Genomic DNA, 19,114 nt, shown 5'->3' with positions numbered 1-19,114 from the left:
TCATGCCACCTCATCACTGCGCCCCTTGCAGTCATTCCACCTCATCACCACGCCCCTTGCAGTCATGCCACCTCATCACCACGCCCCTTGCAGTCATGCCACCTCACCACCGCACCCCTTGCAGTCATGCCACTTCATCACTGCACCCCTTGCTGTCGTGCCACCTCATCACCGTGCCACTTGCAGTCATGCCACCTCATCACCGCGCCCCTTGCAGTCATGCCACCTCATCACCGAACCCCTTGCAGTCATGGCCAACCTTTCCTCTCTTAGATCACAATGCCCCTTTTCAGCCTCTGCCTCCTCTGCACAGTCCTACCTTCAACAGGGCAGTGGCAGTTAGCAGCCTGTTTGTCATCTCCAGATTATGTCATCCTCTCCGCAGGGCAGGGGGTGAGAGGAGTTGCAGATCTGGAAGGAGGGTGGAATGTTATACTAACAAGAGGATGATTACCCGCTTGTTAATATGAAAAGTCTCCTGCTCTCTGTCCCAATCTGCAGCTCCTTCTGTCCCCTGCCCTGCTGATAGGATGACATTGTTGGCAGGGTGGGAGACCCAGGAGAGGACTCACAAGCTGCTAAGTGGCATGGCTGCCATCCAGGCAAGATTGTCATAGACCTCTACCACCGCTTACCTCCTGCTGTGCAGCCTGCTTATCGACAGGCGACAGACCGGTACCGGTCCGTGGCCCAGGGGTTGGGGGCCCCTAATTTAACAGACAGATGGATTATTAATTAAATTAAAGTGTTACTAAACCCAGGACTGTGCATTCACTATATCTGGTCTCCCCTGACCCTGCATTCACTATATCTGGTCTCCCACGGTACACACAACATGGAAATGCAATTAGTTTGGTAAATATAAACTGCTAAATACCTTTTCTCGTCAGCAGTTAGAGCAGTCTTGTGACTGCAGCACAGCACTGGTTAAAGCTTGTAGGAGGAGTTTTCTTTCTGCTCTAGGAGGATGTGAAAATCCTGACCCTCTCTCTGGACAGCGCTGATTGACCCTGTGCTGATCACATGCACTCTCCCAAGCAAAAAAAAAAACCTTTCTAGCAATATACACCAAACTGAGCATGTGCATGTGACTAAGGATTCAGTCTGGTCATCAGGTGGTCATTTCAACAAGAGGAGGGGCAGAGAAGACAGGATCAAACAGCCTTTTTACACAATGCAGAGGATTAACCCCTTAGGTTCCACAGTGAGTATAACAAGCATGCTTTACAGTGTATACAGACTGATTTTACTGTTGTGGGTTTAGTAACACTTTAAATCTGTGACAGACACGAGCAATCCATATCCTATAGAGATGAGAATAGGGGAGGTATTCTGTAGTTCACAAGGGAAAACTCAGGAGGTGCTTGGAATTTCAGTGATGCAAAGGCATTGTGTTGTCATTTCAAACAGAAGGTTAGGCTCTTACTGGATGTATGTCAGATCAACAGATATTTTTTCTACTTGCAGTATTTTGAAGGACATAAACCTGGGAAAGTGTGTATGTATTGCAGAAATGTACTGAATATGTTTTTTTTATACCCCCAATGCACCAGTGTCCCCACTTCAAATTCGAATTTGGTCTCAGCAAATTTTCAGTGGTGCCCGTCCACATCAATGCAGCACAGCATGTTTTTTGGAAAAGGTTCATGAGCTACTGGTGTGGTTGCAGCTTGATTTTGCCCCATAGACGTCAATGGAAAAGCACGTGTATATGCATTTTTAATGTGTTTTTGGCAGCTTTATGTTTGGGTTGTTAGGGAACCAGCATGCGCCAGAACCGGGAATTGCTGGCTGACGGGTAAATGTAAACAATGAAGCACGGACAATTAAAACAAAAAAAAATGGCTTTGGGGAGGGGCCCAATTCAAATCCATACCAAGCCATTTGGGCTTGGTTTGAATTGTAATGGAGACCGAATGGCAAAAATAATTCCATACCAGACCCTTATCTAAGCATGCAGCTTGGCAGGTCAGGAAGGGGGGGGGGGAGATGGGTGTGAGTCAATCCTTTTCCTCAACTTTACCAGGCTACATGCCCTCAACACAGGAGGGGGGTTATTCCCCGAAGGTATCCCACCCTCCCCCCCCTGCAAAACACCTTGTTCTTATGATGATGAGGACAAGGACCTCTTCTCCACTATACTGGTCCAGTGGTTGTGGGGGTCTGCGGGTGGGGGGTTTATCAGAACCTGGAAGCCCCTTTAACAATAAGGGGGCCCCCGGATACTGACAATGGATATATATCTGGGAACATTTTTTAAACTTTTTTTTTATAAAGGACTTAGCAAAAACTGTGTTTGTGTTTTTATTTTTACTTGACGTTTTCTTGGGAATGAGCAAGGACACTCATTGAAATGGTGGGGGCTGGTACCTGGGGGCTCCCTTATTGTTAAAGGGGGCTTCCAGGTTCCAATAAGCCCCCTGCTCACAGAACTCCACAACTACTGAGCCAGAGATGAGGGGAAGAGCAGCACGTGCCCCCCCCCCTTTCCTGGCTTGCTAGACTGCATGCTCGGATAAGGGTCTGGTATGGCTATTGGTTGGGACCTCCAAACCATTTTTTTTTTGTTCTTTTTGTGTTGGGTCCCCCTTAAAATTCATCACAGATCCTGGTATGGATTGTAGTGGAACCCCCACACTGTTGCCTTTTAATATGTTTTTTAAATGTCCCTTCTCCTTTGTTTACATTCACCTGTCAGCCAGGTTCTCTGGTTGACAGGTGATTGAGCAGGGCAAGGATGAATCTTCTATTCTGCTCCTTCAACTCTGACATCCTTAACCATTAGAAAATTGAGCGAACATTCCAAAAATGAACATTTTCAGACTAAATTCTACTGGTGTCAACCTAACCTTCCCATAAAGCTCCTCAGTTCAATGTGGCGTTTTGGGTTTTTATCTCCTTGACATGTCTGCTAGCTGTGGTCCTATCACAGGCAGCACTTTATGATAAGGCTTTGATGGGCTCTACACAAGTGTGCATTTTGACACTAGCAATAGCATCTCCCTTAGAAGAGACTAAGGCACTTCCTAGCTTGCCATCTTCTTCTCACTCTCCCCACCTCATCTGTAAAAACCCTAGCTTAAAGGCTCACTTGTGAGATCCCTTTATTGAGTAACGGATTCATTGCAAGGTATAGGCCAGTGACAGACATAGCTAACACTTCAATATGATCACTCAAGCAGAGCCTAGTTTTCATTTACAGTATATTGGAAATCTCTTTATGTCAGTTTTGCCTGCTGCACTGTTCACTGTAATAACATGATTCTGTAACAGAGCTGTTACCTTGACAGAAGCCAAAGATACTAGCAATGGTAGTAAGAAAATGTGCATTTCATAAGTCTGTATTATAAAGTCCGATACCATGTTCTAATAATATATTAACGGACTTAAATACACACAAAATCCACAAAAGAAAATAAAATTAAAAAAAAATTGTCCAAAATCTCAAACACAATGTCCAAAAATAAAGTCCAAATCTTGATAGATAAGTGTTCACTAATCCAAAGTGAAAATGAATGCCAGAGGTTCTTCATATACCTCAAAAAAGAAGAAAAAATCCAGACATAGTGTATTATCTTAGGTAACAAAAATAGTGTCACATGTGCAGCATGCAAAAACACTAAGGTGTCACAGCACTCGTGTCAGGATTATACCCAATATGTATCACTGCAAACCATATCCAAAGTGCATAATTACCCTAATTCCAATATAAACAGCATGTAGACAAAATAGGCATGGAGTATCCTCTTGTTCAGCTACTTCCCTTAGACCTCACAAATAGACCAAGGATCCGTATATGAATCAAAGTAAAAAATAGATTATATTATTACCATTTACATTAAAAACTAGTACAGCCGGCTTCCTGGTCCTGATGATATGTACACAGCCGTTTAGTGGTAAACCCCCACAAATCTCTCCCAGCATTGGTCTTTTAGCTCAAAAAGCACCAGGGGTGCACTAAGAGTCCCAGTACAGCCAAACAACATGCGCTTTAGACTCCAAAATGGCCGCCACGGCACTTCCGGGAACAACAATTCGTCACTTACGTCGCGTGCCCTGGACGCGTTTCGTCACTTCCGGACTTTGTCAACAAGGAACATATATATATACACACACAATAATATACTGCATGTTGAAATTTGTTTTTGTTGTAAAATATATGAAAAATAATTTTAAAAATACATTTCAAATATACTGTATGTCTTTAAAAATACAAATCTACATTTTTGGAATGCATGTACACATATATGTAAACATATATGTTAAAATGACTTTTTTATATGTTAAAAAAAATCTGAAGCATATATTTAAGAAAAATATATTTTTAAAAATATCTTTTTTTAAAATATATTCTTCAGATGTTTTTAACATATAAAAAAGTCATTTTAACATATGGTATATTTTTGCAAAAATGTAGATGCCTACAGTATATTTGAAATGTATTTTTAAAAATATTTTTCATATATTTTGTAATAAAAACACATTTCAACATGCAGTATGTATGTATGTATGTGTATATATATATATATATATATATATATATAAAAATATAAATATATTGAATATGGCCAAAATTGTAGCATTTCAAATATATGGCTGTGACGGAGGGTAGGCAGGACAGAACACACAGAGTAGATGGCAAACGTACAAAGCTTTATTGAGACACCCAGATGACAGTCACTCAATAGAGGGAATCGCAGGGAGAGGGAATTTGCCAGTAAAGGGTAGCAAGGAGGGGCCAACCACTTATAGTCCAACACCGAGAGCCAAGGGAGAGTCCCTGTAGCAACTGTAATCCAACGGGGGCGGGGGGTCAGCACAGGAACAGTACAGGTAAAACAGGGAGAGAGCATATACTCACGCATCCGACAGGGTGCCTGGGCTCCCAGGGATTGGAAGTGGAACACAGGTACCTGTTGGAGTCCGGATCGTGCGGGTGGTCTCCCCTTTTGGGCTGAGTCCTCAGGTAGCTGGCAGGCAATCTCGCAATCTCTCCTCCGGACTGGGGTCTCTGGCAGTTAGCAGGCAATCTCTCAATCTCTCCCCTAGGCTGGGGGTATCTGGCAGCTGGCAGGCAATCCCACAATCTCTCCCCTAGGCTGGGGGTCTCTGGGTCTCTGGCAGCTAGCAGGCAATCTCTCAATCTCTCCCCTAGGCTGGGGGTCTCTGGCAGCTGGCAGGCAACCCCACAATCTCTCCCCTAGGCTGGGGGTCTCTGGCAGCTAGCAGGCAATCTCTCAATATCTCCCTCTAGGCTGGGGGTCTCTGGCAGCTGGCAGGCAACCCCACAATCTCTTCCCTAGGCTGGGGGTCTCTGGCAGCTAGCAGGCAAGCCTTCAATCTCTCTCCTAGGCTGGGGGTCTCCGGGTCTCTGCAGAGTCCGGCCACGAAGGTCCTGCAGCAGCTTGGGCTACTTCGGTGGCTGCGCAGTGGTGAAAGATGACCAGAACGCCCGGCATCAGCTTCTTAAGATGATGTTGGATGCTCCCTGGTCATCTAGGTAACCAGGGCGGGCCGGAGCTGGCGTGCCTCATTGCCCGGCAACGGGGCATGGATAGGGGCCTTGCCTCTCGTGAGCGCGGCCTTTGTCCAGGGACATCCGCAAGCGTGGGAACTTCCCGTGCCCGCGCTGCAGATGACAGGGCTGAGGTGGTGTCAGCGAGACACCATAGCCCCGAACATCCCTGCGGGAGGTTCGCACTTCTCTGAGGAGAGAGGTGTGAACCTCGCCACCTTCTCCTCTTTGGCCAGGGCCGGAGAGGGAGAATATAGGGCAGGGGTGGTGAAAGTTGCACCTCTCATCCCACTGTGGCAGGATGAGAGGTGGAGGGGGGGGACACTAGACCCCAGGGATAATCGAGCTGGCGACAGAAGACACAATGAGGGCCAGGATGACACCGGACCGCCCGGGGATATCAGAGGGACCAGAATTATGGAGGGCAACTTGAGGACATACAGCAAGCTGGCAACAAGTTGACCGGGAGGGGGGAAGCCATGATAATTGAATTTGGCCATTTGGCAGAGTGACACAGAGGACATACAGAGAGAGAATCTGAGGGATGTTTTGTACAGGGAATTAATAAGGGGATTAAATTAAATCAATAATTGGCAGGGGCCCCTATACCGTGACAATGGCAATATATTTGGGAAGAAGATTTTTAAAATATATTTCAAATATATTTTTCTTCCATATGGGTATTATGGTTACATGGTACAGACCATACCTACATATGCTGTATATTGCCAGTTTCCTCTCTGTTCTTTGCAGCTTGAAGTCTATGTCACTGGATGACGCCTCTCTCCTCACATTGTCCCAGGGATTAGCGCGAACGTCATCTATGAAGATACTGATGTACGTATCAAGACTTTTGTTCCTTAACAAGAAAAAAAAAAGTCTGGAATTGTTGGCAGGTGGTTTTGTTCCATCCAAATCTATAGATCTCCAAAGATGAGACATTAAAAGCACTGTACACTTTCAATTGTTTTGGTTGTTTTAATTAGGTATTAGTGTAGTTATGTTCCCTGTGTCGTTTATTTACCTTACCTGGTAATGATGAGCTCCCATGTTGTGGTTGCGGTTTGTAGTGTCATGGCTGATCGATTCCCCTATGTCCATATATTCATTCATCTAGCACAGTATCAGTGGAGTGGGCGGGTGGCAATGCATTTCAGGAGCCCGCTTCCCTTTGTCAAGCCTGCCCACTCCACTGATGTGATGCTGTGCTGTACTGTGGTGCATGAAGGACAGCTGAAGACACTGCCTGATGTCATCCCTTCGACGAGTCCACCCACATGGAAGAAAAATATATTTGAAATATATTTTAAAAACATTCTTCCCAAATATATTGACATATATTTGAAATTATATATATATATATATATATATATATATTGCATGTTGAAATACATGTTTTATATATTACAAAATATATGAAAAATATTTTTTTAACATATAAAAAAGTCATTTTAACATATATTTTTACATATATCTGTAAATGCATTCCAAAAATGTAGATTTGTATTTTTAAAGACAAATATGCATGTATTTTTAAAAATATTTTACATATATATTGTAATAAAAACAAATTTCAACATACAGTGTGTATATATATATATATATATATATATATATAAAAATATATTGAATATGGCCAATATTGTAGCATTTCAAATATATGTCAATATATTTGGGAAGAGTATTTTTAAAATATATGTACAATATATTTTTCGTCCATGTGGGCGGTGCCATTGTATGAAGGCTTACTGATCCTGGTGTGATCTCTGGTGTTATACACATGGTTCCCTTCTGCACCAAGAGCTGGATACAGGCCTTCCTGATGTATGTGTGCTATGTTTTATGAATAAATGGGATTTACAATACTATAAAATAATTCTAAACATATGTTGTATTTCATATATTTAATTTTTTTTATCTCTGATTTGGATTTTCAGGCTTGGAAACAACAAAATAACACCTATAGGAATTCAGCATCTAACAGACAGTTTGATTCACTGTCCAGAAATGGAAGCCTTAGAGTAAGTCTGGGTATATTATATGTTGTAAAATCATAAGAACTGTGAACTCCCAGGTTATCTGTGCGCTTCAGATGTGTCAGATAGAACATCATCCAGCCTAATGGCTCGCTACACATCTGATGGAATCAGCTGCTTCCTTTCCATTTACTCTGCATGTGAAATTCTTTCTGCATGAAGTGGTCTGCAAGCTGACAAATGGTCCATAGTTTCTCAGAAATCTTTTTTTTTTCTGTTTGTAACATTTTATATAAATAGTAAGACACATAGTCAGTGGGATATTTGCATGCCTCATCAATGACCCAAGAACCAAAATATTCATATTAAGCTTGGCTTGGCTAGGTTTATTGGTGCTGCTTATAATGTATAATTCTGAAACAGAGGTGCTATAAGCATATTTTACATATAAGCAGCCTATCTCAACCTTTTCAACACAAAGGAACACTTGAAAAAACATTCTCGTCTCAGGGAACCCTTGCTAAAAATTACTATATCAACAACTCATGATACATTAGTGATAGTCAGTGGAAAGAATGATCATTACACTTGTAGTCATTGGGAAGAATTACCCCCTAATAGATAGCTAAAAAGATTAATGGTGTCAGTGGGAACGTATCTCAGAGGCAGAAATTGCTCATTGCTCAAGGAACCCTTAGCAACCTCTGGAAGAACCCAACCTCTACAGGAACCCAGCCTCTGGAGGATCCCAACCTCTAGAGGAACCCAACCTCTGGAGGAACCCAACCTCTGGAGGAACCCAACCTGTGGAGGAACCCAGCCTCTGAAGGAACCCAACCTGTAGAGGAACCCAGCCTCTGAAGGAACCCAACCTGTGGAGGAACCCAGCCTCTGAAGGAACCCAACCTCTAGAGGAACCCAACCTCTAGAGGAACGCAACCTCTAGGGGAACCCAACCTCTAGAGGAACCCAACCTCTGGAAGAACCCAACCTCTGGAAGAAGCCAACCTCTACAGGAACCCAGCCTCTGGAGGATCCCAACCTCTAGAGCAGCGGTTCTCAACCTGAGGGTCGCGACACCTTTGGGGGTCGAACGACCATTTCCCAGGGGTCGCCTAAGACCATCGGAAAACACATATTTCCGATGGTCTTAGGAACCGAGACACCGCTCCTCCGTCTCAGGCGATGTGTGGGCGGGATGATACGCTGCTCCTGTCACCTGGCCATACCTCCGGGATCGCTCAGCAGCTCCGCCTCCTCGCCGCTGATTGGCCACCGGAACTGTAGCTCAGGAGAGGCACACAGGCGGCCAATTACCGGCGAGGAGGTGGAGCTTGGAGAGGAGGAGCCGAGCGGCAGCGCGCGTACATCAAAGAAGATCGAGGGAGCTGCCGGAGCGAGTGAAGAAGAGAGCGGCCAGAGAAGGAAGACAGCTGACAGGTAAGTGAGAGAGCGAGCCCAGGCTGGAGCAGGGGTCAGCAAAGTAAGTATCATTGGTGTCAGTGGGAGGAATAGTGCCCCATCATTTGTGTCACTAATACCAATGATGGGGCACTATTCCTCCCCCCACTGACACCAACGATGGGGCACTATTCCTCCCCCCACTGACACCAACGATGGGGCACTATTCCTCCCCCCACTGACACCAACGATGGGGCACTATTCCTCCCCCAACTGACACCAACGATGGGGCACTATTCCTCCCCCCACTGACACCAACGATGGGGCACTATTCCTCCCCCCACTGACACCAACGATGTGGCACTATTCCTCCCCCCACTGACACCAACGATGGGGCACTATTCCTCCCCCCGCTGACACCAACGATGGGGCACTATTCCTCCCCCCACTGACACCAACGATGGGGCACTATTCCTCCCCCCACTGACACCAACGATGGGGCACTATTCCTCCCCCCACTGACACCAACGATGGGGCACTATTCCTCCCCCCACTGACACCAACGATGGGGCACTATTCCTCCCCCCACTGACACCAACGATGGGGCACTATTCCCCCCCCCCCTGACCCCAATGATGGGGCACTATTCTCCCCTCCACCACACTGACATCAATGATGGGGCACTATTCCTCCCACTGACACCAATGATGGGGCACTATTCCTCCCCCCACTGACACCAACGATGGGACACTATTTCCCCCCCCCCTGACCCCAATGATGGGGCACTATTCTCCCCTCCACCACACTGACATCAATGATGGGGCACTATTCCTCCCACTGACACCAATGATGGGGCACTATTCCTCCCACTGACACCAATGATGTGGCACTATTCCTCCCACTGACACCAGTGATGGGGCACTACTCCCACTGACACCAGTGATGGGGCACTACTCCCCCCACTGACACCAGTGATGGGGCACTATTCCTCCCACTGACACCAATGATGGGGCACTACTCCCCCCACTGACACCAATGATGGGGCACTACTCCCCCCACTGACACCAATGATGGGGCACTATTCCTCCCACTGACACCAATGATGTGGCACTATTCCTCCCACTGACACCAGTGATGGAGCACTACTCCTCCCACTGACACCAGTGATGGGGCACTACTCCCCCCACTGACACCAGTGATGGAGCACTATTCCTCCCACTGACACCAATGATGGGGCACTACTCCCCCCACTGACACCAATGATGGGGCACTACTCCTCCCACTGACACCAATGATGGGGCACTATTCCTCCCACTGACACCAACGATGGGGCACTATTCCTCCCACTGACTCCAACGATGGGGCACTATTCCTCCCACTGACACCAACGATGGGGCACTATTCCTCCCACTGACACCAACGATGGGGCACTATTCCTCCCACTGACACCAACGATGGGGCACTATTCCTCCCACTGACACCAACGATGGGGCACTATTCCTCCCACTGATACCAACAATGGGGCACTATTCCTCCCACTGATACCAACGATGGGGCACTATTCCTCCCACTGATACCAACGATGGGGCACTATTCCTCCCACTGACACCAACGATGGGGCACTATTCCTCCGACTGACACCAACGATGGGGCACTATTCCTCCCACTGACACCAGTGATGGGGCACTATTCCTCCCACTGACACCAGTGATGGGGCACTATTCCTCCCACTGACACCAGTGATGGGGCACTATTCCTCCCACTGACACCAGTGATGGGGCACTATTCCTCCCACTGACACCAGTGATGGGGCACTATTCATCCCACTGACATCAGTGATGGGGCACTATTCCTCCCACTGATACCAACGATGGGGCACTATGCATCCCACTGACATCAGTGATGGGGCACTATTCCTCCCACTGACACCAGTGATGGGGCACTATTCCTCCCACTGACACCAGTGATGGGGCACTATTCATCCCACTGACATCAGTGATGGGGCACTATTCCTCCCACTGATACCAACGATGGGGCACTATTCCTCCCACTGATACCAATGATGGGGCACTATTCATCCCACTGACATCAGTGATGGGGCACTACTCCTTCCACTGACACCAATGACATGGCACTACTCCTCCCACTGCAAAATTACAGTTATGAAGTAGCAACGAAAATAATTTTATGGTTGGGGGTCACCACAACATGAGGAACTGTATTTAGGGGTCGCGGCATTAGAAAGGTTGAGAACCACTGCTCTAGAGGAACCCAACCTCTTGGGGAACCCAACCTGTGGAGGAACCCAGCCTCTGAAGGAACCCAACCTGTGGAGGAACCCAGCCTCTGAAGGAACCCAACCTCTAGAGCAGTGGTTCTCAACCTTTCTAATGCCGTGACCCTTTAATACAGTTCCTCATGTTGTGTTGACCCCCAACCATAAAATTATTTTCGTTGCTACTTCATAACTGTAATTTTGCAGTGGGAGGAGTAGTGCCACGTCATTGGTGTCAGTGGGAGGAATAGTGCCCCATCATTGGTGCCAGTGGGAGGAATAGTGCCCCATCATTGGTGCCAGTAGGGGGAATAGTGCCCCATCACTGGTGCCAGTGGGGGGAATAGTGCCCCATCACTGGTGCCAGTGGGGGGAATAGTGCCCCATCATTGGTGCCAGTGGGGGGAATAGTGCCCCATCATAGGTGTCAGTGGGGGGGAATAGTGCCCCATCATTGGTGCCAGTGGGAGGAATAGTGCCCCATCATTGGTGCCAGTGGGAGGAATAGTGCCCCATCACTGGTGCCAGTGGGGGGAATAGTGCCCCATCATTGGTGCCAGTGGGGGGAATAGTGCCCCATCATAGGTGTCAGTGGGGGGAATAGTGCCCCATCATAGGTGTCAGTGGGGGGAATAGTGCCCCATCATTGGTATCAGTGGTAGGAATAGTGCCCCATCATTGGTAGGAATAGTGCCCCATCATTGGTGCCAGTGGTAGGAATAGTGCCCCATCATTGGTGTCAGTGGGGAGGAATAGTGCCCCATCATTGGTGTCAGTGGGGAGGAATAGTGCCCCATCATTGGTGCCAGTGGGAGGAATAGTGCCCCATCATTGGTGCCAGTGGGAGGAATAGTGCCCCATCATTGGTGCCAGTGGGAGGAATAGTGCCCCATCATTGGTGTCAGTGGGGGGAATAGTGCCCCATCATTGGTATCAGTGGTAGGAATAGTGCCCCATCATTGGTAGGAATAGTGCCCCATCATTGGTGCCAGTGGGAGGAATAGTGCCCCATCATTGGTGTCAGTGGGGGGAATAGTGCCCCATCATTGGTGTCAGTGGGGGGAATAGTGCCCCATCATTGGTGTCAGTGGGAGGAATAGTGCCCCATCATTGGTGTCAGTGGGGGGAATAGTGCCCCATCACTGGTGCCAGTGGGAGGCATAGTGCCCCATCACTGGTGCCAGTGGGGGGAATAGTGCCCCATCACTGGTGCCAGTGGGGGGAATAGTGCCCCATCACTGGTGCCAGTGGGGGGAATAGTGCCCCATCACTGGTGCCAGTGGGGGGAATAGTGCCCCATCACTGGTGCCAGTGGGGGGAATAGTGCCCCATCACTGGTGCCAGTGGGGGGAATAGTGCCCCATCACTGGTGTCAGTGGCAGGAATAGTGTCCCATCACTGGTGTCAGTGGGAGGAAAAGTGTCCCATCACTGGTGTCAGTGGGGGGAAAAGTACCCCAACACTGGTGTCAGTGGGAGGAGGAATCGTACCTCATCCTTGGTGTCAGTGGAGGGAGGAATAGTGCCCCATCGTTGATGTCATTTTGGGGAGGAATCGTGCCTCATCGTTGGTGTCAGTGGGGGGAGGAATAGTGCCCCATCGTTGGTGTCAGTGGGAGGAATAGTGCCCCATCGTTTGTGTCAGTGGGAGGAATAGTGCCCCATCGTTGGTGTCAGTGGGGGGAGGAATAGTGCCCCATCGTTGGTGTCAGTGGGAGGAATAGTGCCCCATCGTTGGTGTCAGTGGGAGGAATAGTGCCCCATCATTTGTGTCAGTGGGAGGAATAGTGCCCCATCGTTGGTGTCAGTGGGAGGAATAGTGCCCCATCATTGGTATTAGTGACACCAATGATTGGGCACTATTCCTCCCACTGACACCAATGATACTTACCTTGCTGACCCCTGCTCCAGCCTGGGCTCGCTCGCTTGCTCCCTTCCTCTCCCATGGTAGAGAAACTTACCGGTCAGCTGTCTTCCTTCTCCGGCCGCTCTCCTCCTCTTCACTCGCTCGATCTTCGCGGTGCCGCTCGGCTCCTCCTCTCCAAGCTCCACCTCCTTGCCGGTGATTGGCCGCCTGTGTGCCTCTCCTGAGTTACAGTTTCGGTTGCCAATCAAAGGCGAGGATTGATCCGGGGGGGGGTGTCCAGATGACAGGGGCGGCATGTCATCCCGCCCACACCTGGAGACGGATAGAGGAGCGGTGTCTCGGTTCCTAAGACCATCGGAAATATGTGTTTTCCGATGGTCTTAGGCGACCCCTGGGAAATGGTCGTTCGACCCCCAAAGGGGTCGCGACCCCCAGGTTGAGAACCGCTGCTCTAGAGGAACCCAACCTCTAGAGGAACCCAACCTCTGGAAGAACCCTGGTTGAGAAACCCTGTTTTACATTAAACTTAAAGCAGACTTTCAACCAAAAAGGGAAATTCCACTTGCTTGCATCCTACCTCCTCTTTAACATATGGCACTTTTTGGAGGGGGGGGGGGGAGCGGGTATCTGGTTTTGACAAGTACCTCCTTCACTTCCAGTTAGATCTGAGTGAAAGTTCGGCCCCCTCCTTCCCCTGCAGCCTTCTGGGGCACATCACAGGTCCCAGAAGACTGTGGGACCATTCAAAAACACAGCACAGCTTGCACGCATGGCAAAGCTTCACTGCCGGTTTCCTTTAGTTAAGATGCTGGCGCCTGGACCTGAAGCCAATTGAAGAATCGGCTCAGGTGAGGACAGTGCTGGATCCCTGGACAGGTAACTGTAGCTTCTGACTTTTAGGGCTGGTTAACACTTTAGAAACACAGTACAGATGCGCCTTTTTGACGCATTCTGGTGCGTTTTTGATATGTTCCAGTGTATTTTTATACATTCCAGTTAATTTTTTCTTCAATTTAAATAGGGACATGTGCGTTCCAATTTTTGCATTTTGGTGCGTTCAGGTGTGGTTTTAATGTGTTTTACTGCGTTCCAGTACAGTTTGGGGCAGAAAAAATGCAGCCTGTTCTACTTTTTTTCTGCAACCGAAACACACTGGAACTGCAAGCACTGATGTGAACTATGACATTGACAACCATATAATCTACTTTCTTTGCATTTTGGATGCAGAAAAAAAGCAACTGAAACGCATGTAGTGTGAATTGGCCCCTACTGGTTTTTTTTGGGAGGGGGGAGACTGAAGTTCTTCTTTAACATGTATGCATGATATAACTGGAAGTTGATATATAAACATATCATGAAGAATGCCCAGGCAAACAGAAAAATCCTAATGAAACTCAAAAAATTATATGAAAAAAAGGTACACATGACAAAACATTACAAAAGGTAAAGAAAATGTAAAATGTTATGCAAAAATGGGGCGAAGCTTGTTTCCACTGTACAGCTTTGCTGCAGCTGAATTTACAATCAAATTACAGACAGATCTGTGATCCGTGGTGACGTGCACCAGCATTGTTTTATTCCAGCAAAATATTACACTGTTGCAATGTGTAATTGATGTAACAAGCAGACCAGAGGCTTTTACAGCCAGTACGGCTAAAGCTTGGTACAGATGATGAGATTATCGGACAAATGATTGTCCTTTTTTTTTTTTGCATGCTAGTCTCCATATCGAAAATTAAAAGGTTACTAAATTCACAAAAAAACTCGTATTACAGAATAAAAATTCAGAAGAGATGTAATGAATTGTATTGTATTTGTATTGTATTTTCAGACGAAAAGTGTACTGATTAAATAAGAATCGTATGATCTGGTGTCATACTAGAAACATTTTTGCGCTTGTTCCATCGGATCATTTCACATGGCCTGTCCTGATCAGGTCTGGAAAGATCAGATTATCATACGATCGCTTCAAAAGCGGGATTTTTCATAGGATTTTCTGATCATGTGTACAGGCCTTATAGTATATTCACACCAGATGCAGTGGGACTGCATTGGTCAGCTATTCCAGTGCAGTCTCACCGCACAGACAAAGCAAAACGCCTTGTCTCTTATGTGCCTGGTTGCCACCACTGTGTTGTGGTGGTATGTACACAATATGCGCTGAAAAAATTTATTGTATGTACTACTTTGTGACATCTCAGTAAAGGTTGTGTAAAAAAAAAAAGGAAACAAATGGATTGCCGAGCTCAGCGCATCTTCACTGTGCTGATCTCTGCCGGATTGCATTACAGAAGTTGATGGGAACAAACCGTAAGTTCGCGTTATTGCGTGCCAGGAGCAAGCGCCAGGGGCATTCCTAGGGTTGGTGTCACCCCCTCCAACGATCCCCGCAGAATGGACCGGACCTGCGTATTGAGCATAATGGATCGGACTCCGATCCATTATGCTCAATCCGCAGATCTGATCCATCCTGCGGGGATCGTTGCTTTACAACTTACCTTTTCGTGGAGCGGGTCCGGTGTCACCCCATATAGGTTGCATGCCGATGATCCCCGCAGGATGGATCAGATCTGCGGATTGAGCATAATGGATCGGACTCCGATCCATTATGCTCAGTCCGCAGATCCCATCCATCCTGCGGGGATTGTCGGCATGCAACCTATATGGAGTGACACTGGACCTGCTCCACGAAAAGGTAAGTTGTAAAGCAAGCCGATGATCCCAGCAGGATGGATCGAATCTGCGGATTGGGGAGCATAATGGATCAGACTCCGATTCATTATGCTCAATCCGCAGATCCGATCCATTCTGCGGGGATCGTCGGCTTGCTTTACAACTTATCTTTTTGTTGAGCGGGTCCGGTGTTACCCCGTGCGGTAGGTGTCACCCGGTGTAGCGCGCACCCCCCGCACCTGTCTAGGGACACCCCTGGCAAGCGCACAACCACGCTCTTTCCCAACACACAAGAGAAATGCACTGCTGTTTAGCAGACACGCAGGGGTGCCATCCATTTTTAATAGCACCCAAAAGGCCACGTTTTTGCGATTTTGTGATGCATGATTTTCAAAGAGGATCCAGGACTTCTTTCCCTACGTTTCTTTCTAGTAGGTTGGCCCACTGAAATAAATGGGCTGCCCTGCCTGCAGAACTCAGCCTGCATAAGTGTGCAACAGGACTAAGCATGGGCAGTGGCGTCCCTATGGGGGTGCAGAAGCAGGATGCCGGCACAGAGACAGCTGCCCCTGCCTCGGTGTAGCTGTAAAATGAGTATCCCCTGAAGCAACTGCGCATGTGCCGGTTTCAGGTCATTTTAACGCTACACCGGCACCGCTCCTTCCTCTCTGGAGGGGTGACACCACGTGTTACTGCATCGGGTGACACCAACCCTAGGGACGCCTCTAAGGATGGGTATAGTGTGTTTCGTTCAGCCAGGGTTAGCCATTTTAGCTCAACCACAAACACCAGCTCAAACTGATTATCCAGCTTGTACTTGAGGGTGAGGGAGTCATGGGTGAAGGAAATGTTCCCGCCTCGCTCCGACACCAGCTGAGACACGCCAGAGAAACACTGCCAGCCGTCACTTCCATCTGTGCCAGGGGGAGGTGCACTTAAGCGCCGTTCCATAGCAGATATACTTCTACAGGGCATTTCCGCCATGCAAAATCACATATATATATATATATATATATATATAAACAGTATATACATGATTTTGAAATTTCTGCCCTACCCGCGCCACTATTGGCTGCTGGATATGTCAATCACTGGGTCCCGGCCTCACTGGAGATGTAAGTGGCAGTTAGTCACTTCCCTCCCAGTGTCAGAATGCTCACCGCAGTGCCGCAGTCCCACTATAAGTCGCTGATCGTCGCCATTACTAGTATGAAAATTACAAAATAATAATCCCAGTATATACAGTATGCTTCCATTTGTAGATGCTATAACTTTCACATAAACCAGTTAATATACACTTATTGGGATTTTTTTTAGCAAAGACATGGAGTAGAATACATTTTGACCTACATTTATGAAGAAATTTTATTTAGTAACACTATTTTGTTTAGTAACACTTTAACAGCCATGGACACTGTTAAAGTGTTACTAAACCCACAACAGTAAAATCAGTCTGTATATGCAGTAAAGCATGCTTGTTATACTCACTGTTGAACCCAATGGGTTAATACTCTGCATTGTGTAAAAATGCTGTTTGATCCTGACTTCTCTGATCCTCCCCTTCTTCCAGTGTCCCCCACTTATCTCCTGATAAGACATATTGTGTGGAGTCACTCTGCACATGTTCAGCTTGGTGTATATTGCTAGAGAGTTTTTTTTTTCCTTGGGAGAGTACATGTGATCAGCACAGGGCCAATCAGCACTGTCCAGAGAGCAGAGGCTCTGCATCTTCCTAGAGCAGAATGAAAACTCCTCCTACAAACTTTAACCAGTGCTGTGCTGGACGCTGATAGAAGTCACAAAACTGCTATATACTGCTGATGAGAAAAGTTATTTAGCAGTTTATGTTTACTGAAATAATCACATTTCCATGTTCTACCGTGGGAGACCAGATATAGTGAATGCAGGGTCCTGGGTTTAGTAACACTTTAAATGCTGCACTACATAACGGCCCTCAACGCATCTGTCGGAATAGCCCAATTCATTTTAATTAGGTGCACAGAACTGGACTCTGCACAAATCTGTATGCAGTGTGTTTTTATATCCCATGTGAACAAAGCCTTGCTATTCAACACTTCTATATATTGTTAAATATCATATATACCAGAAATCTTTAGATAACACATAAGTAAATGAAGACAATTATTTTGCACATCTTGGAAGACATAGTAAATAGTCTACTTTTTTGATTTGCAGTTTGAGTTGTAATAGCATTGAGGATGTGGGTGCAGACAGGCTTGCTGCAGTGCTGCCCAGGCTGAAAAAATTGAAGAAAATCAGGTAAGATCTGTTCTGATGAACTGTATTCTCTAATTTTGATGACTGTAAATAAATGACTATTTTGCTATATAACCTGAATAATAAACAACTATTTTTGTGTATAACAATTCCTCCATGCTTAGGGAATAATTCTGGCATGTAATCATCTAAATGTAAAGTGTTACTAAACCCACAACAGTAAAATCAATCTTTATATGCAGTAAAGCATGCTTGTTATACTCACTGTGGAACTTAAGGGGTTAATCCCTGGCATTGTTTACAAAGGATGTTAATCCTCTCTTCTCTGATCCTCCTCTTCTTCCATTATCTCCAACTCATCTGCTAATAGAACAGAGCCTTGGGAGCAAGCTGCACATGCTCAGTTTGGTGTTTATTGCTAGAGATTTTTTTTTTTGGGAGAGTGCATGTGATCAGCACAGAGCCAACCAGCACTGTCCAGACAAAGGTCAGAGGTTCTGCATTTCCTAGAGCAAAATGAAAACTCCTCCTACAAGCTTTAAGCAGTGCTCTGCTGGACACTGATAGAAGCCACAAGACTGATCTAACTGCTGATGAGAAAAGGTTTTTAGCAGTTTCTGTTTACTAAAATAATTGCAATTCCATGTTCTGTGTGCTGTGGGAGACCAGATATAATGAATGCAGGTTCCTGGGTTTAGGAACACTTTAAGCATTGCTTGTAATTACCAAATTGTTATGGACAATACTGGAATTATAAATTGGCTGCATCGTCATTGGAAGTACTGTATATCCTTGTTGAAATTGTTTATTACCTAATCATTGTTGCCATACTCTTTCCACCATGGAAAAGACAGTGATGGTCCTTTCTTTGCATTTGTGCTAGAGCTCAAAATCTTCCAAAATATGGAGAAAGGTTGCTGTGGTACTGGTCAGAGGTGTCACTAGGGTTGGTGTCACCTGGTGTGGTGTCACCCTGGTCCCAGCTCTGTGTTGGGAGACAGAAGGATGTCCTGTGTGATGTGTGATGCAGAGGGGTGGGCTCTGGGCGGGGACATTACCATTCGTGGACTGACATGTAAAGTAGGAGCATCCAATCAGAGGGTGGGGGTGAGCTCCGCTCCGGTGTACGGGGGACAGGTTGGGTGTGAATCGGACACCCCCCTTTGGGTC

General features: G+C 46.7%; 1 protein-coding gene across 1 annotated transcript in view; it reads left to right on the top strand.

Annotated features, from left to right (window-relative positions):
• NLRC5 (NLR family CARD domain containing 5) overlaps nucleotides 1-19,114 on the top strand; it is a 193,366-nt gene that overhangs the window by 122,851 nt on the left and 51,401 nt on the right. The window contains exons 36-38 of the mRNA XM_089689793.1: nucleotides 6,269-6,352; nucleotides 7,453-7,536; nucleotides 17,903-17,986. Coding sequence (XP_089545919.1) covers nucleotides 6,269-6,352; nucleotides 7,453-7,536; nucleotides 17,903-17,986 — 252 coding nt within the window. The remainder of the gene's footprint in view (nucleotides 1-6,268; nucleotides 6,353-7,452; nucleotides 7,537-17,902; nucleotides 17,987-19,114) is intronic.

The sequence above is a fragment of the Staurois parvus genome, unplaced genomic scaffold (genome assembly GCF_062004578.1).
Source record: "Staurois parvus isolate SC_StPar_1 unplaced genomic scaffold, SC_StPar_1.0 ptg000498l, whole genome shotgun sequence".
In the NCBI taxonomy this organism is placed as follows: domain Eukaryota; kingdom Metazoa; phylum Chordata; class Amphibia; order Anura; family Ranidae; genus Staurois; species Staurois parvus.
Note: the sequence above shows the minus strand (reverse complement) of the source record. Positions and strands in the feature narration are given on the sequence as shown.